Source organism: Raphanus sativus, chromosome 2 (genome assembly GCF_000801105.2).
Source record: "Raphanus sativus cultivar WK10039 chromosome 2, ASM80110v3, whole genome shotgun sequence".
Taxonomy (NCBI): domain Eukaryota; kingdom Viridiplantae; phylum Streptophyta; class Magnoliopsida; order Brassicales; family Brassicaceae; genus Raphanus; species Raphanus sativus.
In genome coordinates, this window is record NC_079512.1 from 32,967,306 (window position 1) to 32,984,820 (window position 17,515).

Genomic DNA, 17,515 nt, shown 5'->3' on the forward strand with positions numbered 1-17,515 from the left:
TCATTTTAAAAGTTACGAATTTTATAAGTAATAATTTCTTTTCATTTTTTTCATTCTCATCGTAAATTTTATAAACAAAATTGTTCTTCCCGAAATATAAAAAAAAACAATCGTTCTTCTTTGTTTTTATTAATATACTTTTATTTGTTCTTTTTATTCACTTGTTAATGATGTTATAGATATATACATAAATAATAAAAAAATCGATTTTTGAATAGGTCTATAGATTACTAGTTTTTCATTCTGAAATTAAAATTGACGTCGGGGAGAAAAAGTCTGTAATAATAGACCAATCGACGAATATTCTTTTACTCAGCGAGTACCAAAGAAAGAGAAAGAAAAAAACATTAAAATCCCTTTCCGACACGAACATGCTTTCCACTATTTCAGTTCCTGCTTTCATCTAAACTCTCAAACCCCTTCTCTCCTCTATTTTCTTCCTCTTTCGAAAAAAAAAATCTCTCCTTCTATCATCCGAAACAACAACGAAGAAAAAGAACTCACTTTTCTCTTCGATTCATCATCACACAACTACACTAAATGGCGCCGGCGACGGAGTTTCAAGGCTCATTCCTCAGCCGAATCAGCATCCGCCGCAACCAGATCATCTCCATGGACGTCAACCACGAGCAAGAGCTCGAGGAACTCGACTACCTTCAAAAACACGTATCCGACCGTTTCTCGGAGCTAATCTCGCCTCCTCCCGACACCACCGAGGCCCCCTCCTCTCAGCCGTCCGATCCGATTCTCTCGATCCCGTGGCTACAGAACCTCCTCGACGTTTTCGTGTCGTGCGAGACGGAGTTCAAAGGCGTCCTCCTCTCCACGGTTCAGATCTCGAGGTCGCCGTCTTTGGAGAGGGTTTTGACTGAAATGCTTGATCGGATTCTAAAGGCGCTTGATTTATGTAACGCCGTCGTTAACGGTGTTGATTCCGTTAGACAGAGCCGGCGTCTTGCGGAGATAGCCGTAACGGCGCTTAAACAACGGCCGTTATGTGACGGAAGCGTTCGTAGAGCGAAGCGTGCGTTAGCAAGCCTTATCGTTGGGTTAAACGGCGACGTGAAAGATAGGAGCAATGGCAGTAGTAGTAGTAGTAACAAAAGGACAACGTCGAGGTCGTGGTCGTTTGGACAGCGCAGCAACGTCACCGTAGTAGGGGGTGGAGGATCGTCTGGCCACGTCAGCAAGAACTGGTCGGCGACGAAGCAGATTCAAGGGATGGTTGCTAATCTCGTGCTGCCACGTGGAGCCGAAGCTACGGGAGCGGCGATGCAGGTTTATATAATGAGCAGTGTTATGGCTCTTGTGATGTGGGTGCTAGTCGCTGCGGTTCCTTGCCAGACAAGCAACGTTCTTGTGGCGCCGTTGCAGCTTCCGAAACACCAGAGCTGGGCTAGCGCAGCGGTGAACATTCAGGAGAAGGTTGGTGAAGAGATGAAACGGAAGGAGAAGCGTTTTGGCTGTGGTGGTGGTGGTTGTGGGGGGTTGATGGAGGAGATGCAGAGGATGGAGAAGATAGGGTTGTCTTTGTTGGAATTCACGGAGAGGTTTAGGTTTCCGGCGGAGGAAGCGGAGGCGGAAGAAGTTGCGGAGAAGGTGGATGAGATGGATGAGATTTGCAGGGGAATGGAAGTTGGATTGGAGGATTTGCAGAGACAAGTGAGAGCAGTGTTCCATAGATTGGTGAGAAGCAGGCTAGAGATTGTTTCAGTGCTTGAACAAACTCATGCAATCTAGTTTTTAGTCTTTTAAAAAAAACACTAATCTATGAAAAATATTGATGTGTATAATCTACAATTAGTATTACATACACACCATACGTTTGATTTTTGGTTATCTGAAAAACTGCAAAACTGACTTGAGATTATAGGATTCATGGTGCTTTCCTGAATCTGTTCTTCTGTGGCTTCCGTGTGTCTTTTCCTGACTTGTGATTGTTTCCAGAAGCTTCCCTATGCTTTCCGAAGCTTCTGTTACCGGGGCGCTTTGGTCCGGTTCTGCTTCCATTAGTATCTGAATGATGTGTGCTCTTATGCCGTTTGAATTTGATGTGTTCTTTGCCGCCGTCTTGTCTGGCTGTTGTTTCTGATGAATGATTTCTTTTCCTTGTCCTGTATAAAAAAAAAAGAATTAATGAGCAAGCAGTGATTTGATTGGATGTGTGTTCTTGTCTCTAAAGGATCTTTACTCTCTCGAGGAGTCGATGGATGTCGTCTGCGAATCATTCGTCTCGTCTTTCTCCTTTGCTTTGCTCGAACGGTTCTGCACATTAAGATAGAAAGTTCCAAGATGATGCATCCATTTCTTTACAACAAAATTTACAGAGAGGGAGAGAGAGAGAAATATACCTCTAAAACTGTCTGGAGGAAAGTCTTGTGCTTGTCTGGTGTGGCTAGCTGGACTGCGCGGGTGCCACACTTCCTTATCATAATCTCAACTATGATCGTTACCTAAATATCCACATGTATTTGTATTGGTTAGTCAATCATCACGTTTTCGAGCAAAGAGAAGAATTGGTAAGAGCACCATTTCATTATTACCTTTGATTTAAAATAGTGTCTTGAAACAGATGACCAGGGGAGAATCTCATATAAGAGGTTCTGCAGTAGACTCTGCAAGTCCTGGGCTTGCGATGTCGAGACTAAAACTTTCACAAAACCCAAAACAGCCTGCATATACACCCCGAGTGAGAAAACAAACAAAAAAAAACACAATACTTAAAAGAGCAACAAGAGGTAGGCTTACTTTTATAATCTCAATGGATTTGGTGTGAAGCAATTCTAAAACAGAGGAAAGAAGCTCTGGAGAAGACGGGCAGATCTCAGGGTCTTTGTATATCAAGACAGATAACGCAGACACTGCTCCACTCCTTATGTGTGGTGATGTTCCAGATATGTAACCACTTATCTGAAGAATCATGGGTTCTGATTAGTCATTTGAGAGATAACAGAGAGTTGACAAGAATTGATATGATATCTCCTACGATGTACTCACCATGTTAATCAGTTTGGGACAAAGTTCATCGCTGTTCATAGATGGTGAATTTTTCAGGGTGGTATATACCATAACCAGTGCATCACAAGCTGCTTTCCTATGTTCTTCTTTCCCCTGTAGATGCAAAGGCAAAACAAATGTTAAAAACATGTTTAGTAGTCGTATTGTTTCCCTTAAGCAGCGAAGAAGCAAACAGAAACGAGGCAAACAGTATGCTTACATCTTTAAGTGTAAGGATCATTTCATTCAAGATAAGAAAAGCCTTCTCATTCTCCTCCTCTGAGCTTGACTGCAGAGAGAAATAAAACATTAGAATATTGGTAATTGTCTTCGTAGGGCAAATATTGAATTGTACATTTTTCTAACACAAAGCATGGATGTTCTGAAGCTACAATTAAAGTATGATAGATGGACAACAAACGCCATGCTAATATAAAGTTATTTGATAGAAAAGGATATATAATTTACACCTGAATTCCATGAGCCATTAGGACGTGGAAACATGCAAATCGACTTCTAGAAGATGCTTCATCCTCCGGAGTTTTATGGCTGAGTAACATCTCTATCACCTCTGCAAAATGAGATGAACAAAACCAGCCATGTTCCTGCACCAAAGAAGGTAAATCAACATAAATATACTGAGTACCAGCCAGTGATCACTGTAAGAGCTGCTACAACAAGTTCAAATCGGGTAAGCAACCTCTAGAATTCTGCTCAGTGTGTTATATGCCCCACGAAGATCAGCCTCATCAGTGGCCTGAGACCAAAAACAGATCATGGATTAGCCTCTACATAGGAATATCTAGTGAGTAAAATCTCTAAGCTGAAGTTTAGTAAGATACCTGAAAACTTTGGCGGACAAGATTATATATCAATTCAACAAGATCTTCCTTGGCTCCTTCAACAAATGAAGATGCAAGATCCAGCACAGCACTCCTGTAAGCGAGCGTCAAAGAAGTCGTACCACGTAAATGAAAATAACAGGCAAAGACTTATTATATCTACATGGATGTCATGCTAATTTAACAAGTCATGGAAGAGATATTTTAAAAGGATAATAAAATTTAATATACAAGGACATATATTTCTAGAGCTATACCTCTTTAACTGTGTCTTTGTAGCACTGCCGTTGTCTTTCTCTTCATCAATTGAATCATTAGACTGGTTGACTTGCCCTTCAATCTCGCTTTCACCAGCAGGATCAAACTTATTTAGCAAGGAAATTAGAATCTTTTTCTTCACTGAAGAATCCAGAGTAGAAGCTAAGCATCCAATTGCAGCCTGACATTACAAGAGCATATAAATGATGTAATCTTCAGCCAATAAGAACTTTAACTACTTATATCAAACGAACCCACTGAGATAGGCTGAACAAATTGTTTAAATTCTGATTTGCTAACCTTAAAGTCTGCACTGATCTGAGCGCCGGAGGCAGTTAATACATCGACAAGAGTTTGAAGCAGTTCTGCCGAGCTTGATGCCAAAGTCTTCATGTTTTTCACTGAAGCTTTCTTCGAATAGTGAAATCTACTATCAACCTCTGGTTTGGCATCTTCACTTAAATTGGTGCCTTTTTCGTCCACATCGGTAATGGGCTTAGGGATTCTCTTATTCTGATTTACAAGCATCTGAACAAGCAAAAAAATTTACTGAGACTGAACTATGTAAAAACAACAAGATATTGTTTAAAGTGAAATGCGAAGGAACTCACCTGTAGAGAAACAGCCACGGCTTCATGCATGAAAGATTTTTTCTTAATAAACTTAACCATCAGCTTCACTAAAGATCCAAATTTCTGGGGCACATCAATTGGGTAGTTACAAAAGGCAGGTAACAGTTTCAGCAGCTCATGACCACATGTCCGCAACGTTTTCCCGTGACCTGACTTTTTAGCTGATGAACCAGAACATACATAAATGTCATTGAAAGAATTGGCAGATACATAGAGAAATAATCAAGGGATTGTGGTAATTTGTATATTCTTGCATGATGTAAGAGCCAGTGGCGGAATACTACAGCAAATTCTGATTGAAAAGTCTATTATTTTAATGCAAATAAAAATTCTCACTGTCTGCATAGGAAAGTACCTTCTTTAGAAGTAAGCATCAACGATTTTGCAAGGGGAACAATGTGGTCGACATAATACTCAAGAGATGCTCCAACAATATGCTTTCTTAAGATAGGAATTAGCCAAGCATTGGTGCATGAGTGACTCTCAGTATAAAGGGTGATAGGAAGAAGTGTTAGTAGCTTCGCTGGTCCCATGGCAACCACTGCAGCCCCAATGCATTGTTGAACCTGCAGATAAGTCCAATCTATTATAAATAAATAAAAATATATAGATAGACTCTTCATATCGTAAGAAACTGCGAACAAAAAAATATGATGAGGATCAAGATGTCCTTTTTATTAATTATGAAATATTATTGAATACATCTTTAAGTACTAAATGCACCAGACATTTTAATAAACAACCTTCTGAACCAAACCCATTCCTAAAGTAAGTAAGAAACCAAAACCATAACTGTAACAAAACAGGCACTTTCGTAACAATAATATACGTTTTGCAAATCTAGAAAGTTATGGAATATTGGTTAAGCGGGAGCATTATTAAAACTTACATATTGTGAGCTAGAAGTACCTCCACTTGCTTTTTTCATCATGTCTGCAAGCTTTAAAATGATATCCTTTGCGAGAATATATGAAAGGTCTCCTGAAATAATGGGAGATAGAACTCAATATTTATGTGTTACTCACACCAAATTTAAATAAGCTTTTCGGAAAGCAAAATGTTTGCTTGTAACAAATTGTTCTCTTAGCTAATATGTTCAGAATGACAAAACATAACACCTTAGTGAAAGTACACCTACCAAGTTTCTCAATCAAAAGAGCTGTGACCGTTAAAATGTGCTCGTTTGGAATTCCATCACACGAGTTAAGTGTACTCTCAAAGACAGTGCACACACTTCTTGCTGCATTTATATTGTCTCCACCGGTTAAGTTATCCTCATCTTCACTAGACAAGCTTCCCTCGGTCAGAAGATTATCTGTATCGATGTAGCTGCTGATCAAATCTTTCAATATAACTGAGGCCTGGGATGCAACATCGTCCTCGGAAGTCAGAAGACCTAAAGAATAGGAAACGGAAAGTTTGAATTCATCATAATAGATATGAAATCCAAGTCCGTGTAATGAAGAACAAAAATAGCTACCTGCCAATGACCCACAAACTAGTGGAAGTTGCCTTAGACACAATGTCGGCTCGACTGAGTCGGCTTTCTCCAAAGCACTTTTCAACAAGGTGCTCGCATGAACGACAGTGTCAGCAGGATTCTTGTCGTGTAACGATACATAACCAGTCAAAGAAGCTATGACTCCTTCAATCTCAGGAACAACAACTGCATCATCTGAACTCTTGAAGATAGCATCAATCGCTTTGAGAATTTGCCTCGTCAGGGGCGAGAACTGAGACCCCATAAGCTCACAAAGCTCCGAGAAAACACTAGAACTAACTTCGGCAGAGAGAAATGGAACCGTAGCACTGAGAACGTTTAGCACATGCGCAGCCTCTGCGTTCTCGGATTTCAATGATGACTCAGCCTTAGAACCTTCCACAACCTTCCTCGAGCTTAGTTCAGACAAGACAGGCTTATGTTCTTTAAGTAGAGCATATAACGTATCACTTGCTTCCTTGATAACAGTCGATGATAACCGGAGAGAACCAAACAGCTTCTCCAAACACTCTTGAGCGCATCTTCTAACCTAACAGAAAGCAAACACACACAAAAACCAAAGATTGAAACTTTGAGAAAAGGGCAATACAATAAAACTAGAATGAACATAAAGGTGATACCTTTGGGCGTTTATCAATGGAGAATTTGAGAAGCGAACCAAACCCAATTCGAATAGATTCCCAATCATCCAAATCACAGAAACCCACAAGCAATGTCCCAATACACTTCACACCAGCTCTCAAGCTAGCAACACCGAGTTTCTCCCCTTCCCCATCAACAGGTCTCACGAGAACACTCACAGCCTCACGAGCCATAGGAGCTGAGATTCCTCCACGAGGAACCAGAGGGACGACTATGGACAGGAACGTGAGCAGAGCAGACACCGCCATCGGATCCGCCGCGGTGGAAGAGTCGAGCGAGGATATAGCAGCTGCGAAGTAAGCGGGAGGAGACGGCGGAAGAGACTCCGATGTGAGAATGGAGCGCATTGCGGCGGCGGTGGCGACGAGGTGACGGTGCTGCGAGGCGGAGGACTTGGCGTAACGGTCCATGAGCTGCTGGCAGATGTCGGAGTCGCCATCTTTGAAGGAGATTTCTTCGTTTTCGTCTCCTCTGTTTTGGTGCTGTGCTTCAACGGCGGCCGCCATAGCTCCGAGAGGTTTTTTGTTTAGGGTTTAAGGTGAAAAAAAAAACAGAAACAAACAGACTTTTATAAACCAGGTGTGCATAATCTACCGGGAAACTATCCGGTTTTGCTTAACCGTCTCTCTAACTCTCTGATTGGTATAACCCAACCCGATGATTGCTATCCGGTTTAACCGTCTCTCTAACTCTCTGAAACGTTTTAAAATCTTGTTTTATAATGTATAAAAAAGTTTTTTTTTAATTATGAAATATTTACATTTTTATTTTAAAAAAATTTCTACAAAAAATTTATTTGAATAATTATGCGTAGAAGAAAAAGAGAATGATTTTATTTTCAAATAAAACGATTTATGACTAATAATAAAGCATATAATTTTGCATATTAGTTTTTCTCTTTTATTTATAAAATATTTTCTTTTAAAAAACTATACTAACTTAAATAAATAGTTATTTAGTTAGTTCAATAATATTACTAAGCAAAATTTGAGATTGCTGCTCTTTCTCCTCACAGTATAAAGCTTGAGGTGGGTTTATTTGACAAATTTAATTAAATATAATTATAAAATAGTTTTTATTTTGCATATATAGTATGATTTTGAATTATGAGTTTTATAAAATAAATGAATTGAATTTTTAATTTATATATTTCATTAGGTTATTTTATAAAGGCATTTTTGTCTAGTTTTCATCTTGTTTCCATCTTAACATTTAAACATAATATATTTTTCATTTATCGGATTGTTTTCTGTTTTTAACTAAACATAATGCATGTTTTGATATGTTTATAATATATTTTTGATTCTTTCCCAAAAATAATTTGCTTCTACTTGTTTATACAAGTTTTCTTCTGTATATTTATTTTCATTCGTATATTTTTGCATATTTTTCCATGAGATATCTAATTTATCGGATTGTTTTCTGTTTTTCATTTTTCTGTCGCACAAACATGTAATATATTATTTTAGTCGGTGTTTCAATTTTTCGGTAGACTTTAATAGGGCTGGGCAAATAAACCGAACCCGAAAATCCGAACCGAATCCGATCCGATAAAAATGAATCCGAACCCGACATAAATACCGAATGGATCTTGTTTTTTGGTATTTCGGGTTATGGGTATTATCCGAACCGAACCCGAATCTAAATGGATATCCGATAGAACCCGAAACATTCAAAACCCTAGAAAATTTTTATACCAAACATGATCTCAATTCCTAATATGTACTCAAAATACATTAAGATATATTGAACATCTAAAATATTTATGTATTACATATAGGTTGGTGGTTCTATTACATGTAGGTTGATGGTTAAAGGTGGCTGTTGAATTTTGAAATGTTTAAATTTAGATTTTGTTTTCATTAGCTGATGTTCGTTTCTTATTTTTAAACCGATTTTATTTATATTTTAGTTACAAAAGGTACAAATTAGGTATTTGAAACTAAAACAAACTAATTTTACTTATGTTTTGGTTACAAAGTAGGTACAAATCAGATATTTTTAAACCGAAGAACTGATTGGGATCCGAATCCGAAAGGTTGTACCGGTTCTTTGAAGATTTACTAACCCCGATCCGAACCTGATAGAACTCGAACCGGTTCCGAACCGAACTTTCAAATAATCCGAATGGGGCTGATTTTGATAAACCCGAAAAACCGAAACCCGATTGGATAAAATCGAAACCCGATTGGGACCCCGAATGCTCATGCCTAGACTTTAATATAGTTTTCTAAATGTTAGTATCTATATATATAAAGTAGACTATTATGGCATCTCCTTGCGCCACAACAGCTATAGAGATAGGGGCTTTTTCCTACACGTGTCATCACGTTAATTGATATGTGTATTTCACGCGTTCCTTTTTACACCTGATTTTTGAAACATAGATCTTGTGTCTTTTGAAAACTAAGATTACAGCTTTGGATTTCTTTTATATTTAAAAAGTGAGCCCACTTAAGCCCAAACTATTAACAGCCTATGATATCCACGTTCTTCACCTTCTTCCTTTTGCGACTGCGTCTTCACCACCGACGAGATGATTCAGAAACCAAATACACCCTCTCCTACCCGTAACGTTTCACAAGTCCTTTAATCCGCCATTTATTTTTATTTTTCCCTTGATTAATCAAATCCTTCCTCATTAAGATTTCCGAGCACCTGTTCGTTTACCTTGAAACGGTGTAGATCTCCAACTATAAATATCTCACCTTCATACCATGCAAACTCCAACTCAAACCAAATCCGAAAATTTTCAACTTGCAATCTTCCAATTTCAATGTCTAATTCATATGTTATTCTTGCTGACTTGAGAGCCGGGAGATGCTCCAACGCGGCGGAGGTCCGTCTTTTGATATTCTGGGAGGCGAAGAACATCAACAAAAGGGGACAACTGATGAGCCTTGAGATGTTATTGATCGATGAACAAGTAAGCATTTTTTCCAATCATATAATTATCTTCTAGGTTGAATCTTTCTTATTTTCAGAAAATCTAAAGATTTTGTTTTTAACTTCTCGGTTGAATCTCTTTATTTTTCAGAAATTCCAAAGAATTTTTTTTATCAAAAGATATTTTTCCAATCATATAATTATCTTCTAGGTTGAGTCTTTCTATTTTTCAGAAAATCTCAAGATTGTATTTTTAACTTCTCGGTTGAATCTCTTTATTTTTCAGAAATTCCAAAGATTTTGTTTTCATCCCATTTCTTCCCATTTCAATTCTCTGCAATAACCTGATTATCCTCTCTGTTCAGACTCTTTACATTTTAGAGAGTAAACAGTTTTTGTTTTTTTTTTAATTTCCTGCCGTTTCAATTTTCTTGCTATCACGTCATTATACTTTTATGTTTTGTTTTCTGATTTTAAAGTTTCCTCTTCTCTTGATATGAACAGTCTACTTTGGTCCAAGGGTCTGTTCCTGCGTCTCTACGGGTATCGGGTCGTTTTTTCTGTGTCAGACATCACTGGCATAGCTGGTTTTGTTGGCTTCGATAAAGAGATTGCTAAGGTGACTCATGTTTTGGCATCAGAAGCTGCACAAATTGTGGTGAGTCTTATAGCCTTTTAATTTCTTCAACGTAATCTATTTTTGAACTTCTAACTTATCTAATGGTTTTGAACGTTATGCAGGGAAGGTGGACACTGACCTCCCTTGATCACTCTCTGATGTGGTAGGGAACACCTACACTTTTCAGCTCAAGCTAAAAGACTTCAATTTCACTGCAAACCACCAAACCTTTACCATTTCCCGCATCTTTCCTGCACGAGAACTTTGCACCCATCCCAACCTTCGCCGTGCGTGCTGTCTACTTCTCTTATGTCAATTTGTTGGTTTTGAAATATCTTAACACAGATTTTGTATTGTGTATGACAGGAAGGTGCAGCGGACCCTGAAGCAGCGGTACATCAGACTGTTGTTCCAGGATCTGATTCTATAGATGCAAGGTCAAGCAATGTCGCAGAGCAAGCAACCACCTCTGATGGTCGTCTTGCGGGGCTTCAAGCAGCCGCTGAAGGACTTGATCAGGAGAGTGCACCGAAGAAAGCATGTGTGGAATGAGTCCTCTTTATAACCCAAACAACCACGTTATCTCTACCAGTTTGTTGTTCCGTTTTGAGCTGCGCTTCTTAGTTTAAGTATTGTTCAGTATTTCTGCTTTTTTTCTTTTTAAACTCAGACAAGTGGTTGTTCGTTTTTTAAGTTTAATGAACTCTTCTCGCATAAACCATTTATGTTGTCCGAATCTTCGGTTTCAAGCTCAAGTAACCTCTGTTCTTGCGTTCTAAGGGCTAAAACTAAACAGCCTTGCGAAACACGCTACAAGTTTTCACCTTACTAATGTAAATTATGAGAACTAATTTTTTTTTTTTAAATGTAGTTTTCACATACATCACTTTATATTATGTTCTAGCTTCTTATGATTTGGAATGCTTACAATATGCGTAGTATGCGTTATCCTTTAAAGCAAAATTTTGATTCTCGCTGTGGATTCGTAGCATATAAAATTTTAAACTTACGATCCATGTCCTCTATCAAGTGCAGTGTAAATTTCATTGAATTTTACAAAACGTTAAATTTAAAAAATAAAACTCAGCTGAGACGACATTATTCCATCCAAGTACATAGCAACACATCCAGTCATGACTATATCAATCCTAACGATTATTTGTTGAGTCCAGTATTAGAACAGAATAAAAAATAACTTATAAGGAAAATTACCAATTCGTGATGCTAAAAATCTAGCCAAACTCAGGCATGCTTTTATCTATTAGCGACTGCAACTCAGTGATCAACATATGCTGCATCTTATAAGTTTTAAACAAGTCGGACACAATATATTTGTGAGCAAATGCTAACTTCAATAAAACAGTAACAGTTGAAAGGTGTCTATGGGCATCCCATGTGAATTCCAAAACATATAGTAAGGTAATGAAAAATCATAATTAAACATTACAAATAGCCCACTGCAGTCTTCACTACAAAAATCTGATACAGGATCTATATCGTTGTATCTCTGCTTTCTAGATTTTGGGGAAACATGGTTATGACTCCAGTTGAATTGGCAATGAAAGCAGTTGAAGTGAGCTCCCGGAGAAGACAAAGTTCAGTCAATATGTCCACCGCTTCGTCATCATCTACAACCAAATGGATAAAAAAATCTTCACAACATTTTATACCAACCAACATCTGACACCGGCGCGTAGCGCCGGACCACCCCTAGTATGCATATAAACGGTATATTACCAAATGAATATACCTTTTTAACATATATTCAATCAAGTAACGCGCTAAGTTTCATGTCAAATTTTGCCAATTTCTTTTTGTCATTTTGTAAAGCAATTAATGAAATTGTCATTAACTCATTATCATATAAAAATATGTCTCGTCGTTTACCAAAATCTAGTTTATGCTTAAATAGGGTTGTTAAAAAGTGGGCACAAACATGCCATGTTTTCTAGGGGCACAACCTATTTAAATATAGAAAACGAAGGGTAGTAAAACTGTAGAGTTGCCAATAACTTGAGGCTACGGACCGGATTTTGAAAGTTATGTGACTGATGTATAAATATGTATACCAAAATGTCGTCACGTTTCATTGCTTCACATGTGAACCTTCAGTAATCTTTTTTCTTGGACAACAAACCTTCAGTTATCTTAGAGCAACATTATCGCGGTATGTTATACCTCGTCCTTAACATTATGCAATTAAAATGAAAATCAAAAAGAGTGAATTAAGCGTGGGACGTCCCTTAGTTAAGAAACGTTGGCGGACGTCCTTAACACACACGTGTCGCGCTGGGAATGGCCGACGATTTCTAAGCCAAATCTCGTCTTTCATTTCGTGTCTGTGAACTCGCGGCATGTTGCTCCAAGGCAATCGACACCGACGACTCCTATACCAAACCCACGGGCAAAGAACATCCGCAAGGCGCTCTCGAATCTCGTCGGATCGGCTGATTCAGAGGATGTTCTCGTCGTTCATTACAGTGGACATGGTACGAGGTTGCCGGCTGAGACAGGGGAGGATGATGACACTGGTTATGATGAATGTATTGTCCCTTGCGACATGAATCTGATTACTGGTGAGTCAATGATGTTGCTCTGTTTTTTTCAATTGATGTGGAGATGATGATGGTGTTGCTCTCTTTTGTTAGTGAAACCGTTGATGTTGCTCTTTTTTGTGATAAGAGGATCTGTTTAGATTATAGTAGTTGACGTTATAATTTTGGATCTGATTGGGTAATAATGATAAAGAAGATGACTTTTGGTGTAAAAGTTCTCATCTTTGAATCTTTGATCGTGTCGCTATGTTTTTAATTGATGAGGAGATGATGATGTTGCTCTGTTTTGTTAGTGAAACCGATGATGTTGCTCTGTTTTGTGATGGAAGATCTGCTTAGATTATAGTAGTAGAAGTTCTAATTTTGAATCTGATCGGGTAATAATGATAAAGAAGATGACTTTTGGTGAAAAAGTTTTCATCTTTGATTGTGTTTTTTTTTTGAGATTGGTCATGTAAAGGAGCTTGCGTGATGAGATTCTTGGTGTTGCTGTTATGTTGTTTTGCAGATAATGACTTCAGGGATCTTGTGGACAGAGTTCCACAGGGTAGTAGGATGACGATCATTTCAGACTCTTGTCACAGTGGTGGCTTGATCGATGAAGCCAAGGAGCAGATTGGTGAGAGTCATAAGAAAGACGAGGAGGAGGAGGAAGAGAAAGAGGAAGAGTCTTCTTCGAGATTTGGTTTCAGGAAGTTCTTGCGGAGCAAGGTGGAAAGCACGATTAGAGAGAACAAGAAGGAGGAAGACGAGGCTGATGAAGTGGAGACCAAGGAGATGGAGTTGGAAGACGGAGAGATGATCCTTGCCAAAGCCAAGTCTCTGCCTCTGCAGACCTTATCCTCAAGAAGCAGATGCTGATGTTGTGATTGACATCCTCTACATTTGTCCCTAACATTTACTTAAGGACCACTCAAAATCCCAGCAATAATCTAAATGTTTTGAGACTGTCCCTAACATTTGTCCTTAACACCACAATAATATAAAAATAAGCTAAAGACCAACAATTTGGTAATAGCAATAATGTTGCTCTTACATGTTCACGTTAAAAAGAAAGAACAATAATAATTTGCTGATCAATTAGTCGGTCACCACTGCAGCCAATTAGCCACCACCTCCTTGTCAAACGCACTCGCCAAGTGTACTTTAGGATCCGTCTAATTTCCAACGCAAATCAATTGTAACATCCCGAATTATGATATATTGAAACAATTAAAAGGTTTAATTTGACTAATATATCACAAAAGTTGATTTACTTCTTCCATCACATATCTATTTAGAATTTTAGAGTTAAAAGTGTTTGAACTGAAATAGTAGAAAGATGAACGAACTATTAGGAAATGATTCGCGATAGCGTTTGACTGAGATCAAAACATGGGAAAATGTTTTGAGGTGGTTGCAAGACCAGTAAACAATAATTTTAGATTTTTGAAAAAAATTAACGGGGTGTGAGTTGACCTATTAACCGTGGATGGTCGAAACGTTACAAATGGTCTCAAATTTTCCGAAAAAACTAAAAAAATAATTCAATACGATGTGAATGGTCTCAAATTTTCCTAGAAAAATTAAAAAAAAAATAATTCAAAAAATTGGTACAGTATTAAAGTATTAAATTATATATAGTAATCTCGAAAGCATAGATAGTGTTCAACAATATACAATGATCAGCTAATAGAAATTTAACCATCAGTAAAGCATAGTAACAAACCGATTAATCAGTCTGAACCAGGATATGAGCTAATATGTTCCTTCTACTTTCACAAATAGTAATTTATTGATTAAGCATAGTCAGATCAAGATGACGTTTAGTTTTTCAAATGACGAGCCAGTTAAATAAGTCCACTCAAGAGGAGGATCCGAAAACACTTTCTCACCCATGTCTAGTTTGCTATTTATTTTATCCTATGACCACATAAAGATCCACTAAATATATCTGATTTTCTTGTAGTGCGTTATCGTCAACTTTTGAAATCAATCATGGCACAACTCAAAATCAACATAGATGTATAATGTATTGATCTTGATCCGATCCTAATTTATAAAGGAGTGCAAGCAACATTAACATAAACTTCTTTCTAAACTCGGCTCGGTATAGATCTAAAGATATGCAGTTTAATCGAGCATATGCACATGCATGTTCAAATATAATTAGCGAGTGTTACTCTTAGCCATTTCATTTGAGAATCAAGGGTCGGAATTTGTAGCAACATTTTATAGTTTTATACTTTCTTCGTTTTATATTAAGTTTTTCAGCTTTTAAATTTTGTTTCACTGTTAGTGTCATTTTATATTTTCAATTTTTATTTTAAATATTTTTTTTCAATTCTTACCTTAATTTTTAATTTATTTATTAAAAAATCAAACAAAAAGTATACTAAATAAAAATAAAATAGAAAATTTAAAAAATTTCTTAATTTGTGTGCATAAACTTTAAACAATACTTATTATAAATATAGGGTATGGAGTATACATATATCAATTAATTATTATTATTTTTGATCGAAAACATATATCAATTAATTAATTTTAACAAAATAATAACAATTTGATTTACCAATATATAAGTGGGTGAGTTCAGTAATAGCACGAAAACGCGTATGGAGACATATCACATCAAGTCCAAAGTTATTTAGCTTAATAAAATTATAGCAAAAGTTTTGTTGGCTTTAGTATTTAATCAATCAAATAGTTTTTTTTGCTAAAATTTGGTAATCAATCAAATAGTTTAATAACAATAAACTATATTCGATCCAGAACAGAGTGACAAGAAAGATTTCTTGAAAAAGAGAGTCAATGTCATCTCTTATAAAAACAACGAATTTGTTCATTGGGACGTACGACTCAGTATGCCTTGTACGGAATTTTGCGACTACCAAAATATTAAATCGATCTAGTTACTCAATTTATGTATATCATACTGTAGATCGATATTATAGTTATACTTAATAGGGTCCCTACTAAATGATATACCTCTGGAGTCTGGAATGTTTATAGTTATATTATACACCTCAACATAAATCGATAGTTTTTCTTTAACAATTAAATCGATAGTTTGTGCGGGAGTTGCCTAAGATTTAATCAATATTCTAAAATTTCTCTTATTTCAAAGTTAAAGTAAAAAAAAAACTTTGTTTTCTTTAAAAAAATATGATATCAAACTAAAATAGTTTTTTCCTTTTACAGAAAAAACACTCAAATAATTTATTCTGGTTGGTAAACTGACGAAAGAAAACAGTTTTGGATAATAAAAAACTGACGGCAAAAATATATTTTGGTAAAGTTATTAATTTGATTATCTAAATAACAGCTGCAAAACTTTATCAGGAATTCTTTGATCATATCTTCATTTTATTTTTGATGTATCTCTTTTTTATTTAAAGGATTTTCTGTAAATAAAACTTCAGTGTGATTTTTTCTTTCTGAATTTAAACAGTAAAATCAAAAACCTACAAACTATTCTACGAACTAGTGGTCACCCCAGTAATATAAAACCATTTACAGCGAATCTGTTAAAAAAAAAATTCAACGGTTTAATTGCTTTAGTGGTGTGTTGAATAACAAATTAAAATCTACTAGGATCAAATTATGTTGAATAATAAAAAAGAAAGTAAAAATATACACGTATTGCAGTTACAATATTGGATATTAAAATAGTTTTTATGATATAATGAAAATAAAGATATGTACTGTAATGTTATTGGCACTGAGAATTATGACTTCTTATTTTTTATCCTAACTATTTGAAAGCAATTTTTTAATAATAAATTAACATATTTATTAAATGATGCTTTGCATCATGATTATATTATTTCCATGATATAATTATATTCTCAAAAATATATTTTTAATTATATTTAATATCAAAATTTATCATTTTTCATTATCTATAAATAGAAATTTATTTTATTCAACTTGGATATCAAACAAAGATATATTTAATTATAATTTTTATTGATATAAATAAAAATAAAATACAAATTGTTAAAATATGTCATTTTAGTTATTTAATTTAATTACAATCAAAATTGTTATAAATATATATTTATTAAATTATAAAAATTAAAAATAGTAGGATAAAATGTCAAATTTTATTAAACAAAACTATTATAGATATTAAAGATGAAAATATATTTGATAATTACGTGGAAGAGAAAAAAATATGATATAAAATATAAAAAAAGAAAAAATGTAGGTATTGAATAACTTAACCATTAAATAGTGTATCGGTGACATAGGAAATGTTTTTTTTTTTTGTAAACTGCTTACAAAATAAAACTATGTTTTTTTGCTATTTAAAATGGGAAATGTTAACTATTTAAAATAAAACTATGTTTTTTTGCCATTAACTTTTAAAAAATAATAATATGCTGAAATGGTCAATCACTAATCTTTTCATGCTTAAGAAACATATACATTTGTTGTTTATATTCGTATACGGGACCGCTAAATATATACGAAGTAGTTAGTTCAAGGGGAACCTTGCCAATGATGTCACGAATATAATTCGCAAGTAGCTTGTATAAATCAAATTCATTTAAGAACGAATCGGCAATCATGTAGTGAGACTACAATATTTTATAATT

General features: G+C 35.8%; 3 protein-coding genes and 1 long non-coding RNA gene across 4 annotated transcripts; 3 read left to right on the forward strand and 1 right to left on the reverse strand.

Moving 5' to 3' along the window:
- Positions 1-345: 345 nt before the first annotated feature.
- On the forward strand, positions 346-1,831 carry LOC108842801 (protein ROH1). Its single transcript, XM_018615828.2, has one exon. The coding sequence runs from the start codon at positions 541-543 to the stop codon at positions 1,738-1,740; it is 1,200 nt and encodes a 399-aa protein (XP_018471330.2). The 5' UTR covers positions 346-540; the 3' UTR covers positions 1,741-1,831.
- On the reverse strand, positions 1,765-7,426 carry LOC108842800 (uncharacterized). The gene is made up of 18 exons (XM_018615827.2): positions 6,851-7,426; positions 6,210-6,759; positions 5,868-6,125; positions 5,619-5,710; positions 5,085-5,295; positions 4,709-4,890; positions 4,398-4,625; positions 4,097-4,278; positions 3,840-3,933; positions 3,698-3,754; positions 3,468-3,602; positions 3,218-3,286; positions 2,998-3,111; positions 2,749-2,910; positions 2,544-2,672; positions 2,352-2,453; positions 2,192-2,265; positions 1,765-2,114 (listed from the first exon to the last, which is right to left on the reverse strand). The coding sequence occupies exons 1-18, from the start codon at positions 7,376-7,378 to the stop codon at positions 1,877-1,879; spliced, it is 3,405 nt and encodes a 1,134-aa protein (XP_018471329.2). The 5' UTR covers positions 7,379-7,426; the 3' UTR covers positions 1,765-1,876.
- Positions 7,427-9,331: 1,905 nt separating this feature from the next.
- Positions 9,332-11,098, forward strand: LOC130508769 (uncharacterized). The gene is made up of 4 exons (XR_008942956.1): positions 9,332-9,798; positions 10,263-10,416; positions 10,500-10,664; positions 10,744-11,098. It is a non-coding gene; the product is annotated as an uncharacterized LOC130508769 (long non-coding RNA).
- A 1,423-nt stretch (positions 11,099-12,521) lies between these two features.
- LOC130499251 (metacaspase-4-like) lies at positions 12,522-13,936 on the forward strand. The gene is made up of 2 exons (XM_056993322.1): positions 12,522-12,953; positions 13,441-13,936. The coding sequence occupies exons 1-2, from the start codon at positions 12,938-12,940 to the stop codon at positions 13,791-13,793; spliced, it is 369 nt and encodes a 122-aa protein (XP_056849302.1). The 5' UTR covers positions 12,522-12,937; the 3' UTR covers positions 13,794-13,936.
- Positions 13,937-17,515: the final 3,579 nt, after the last annotated feature.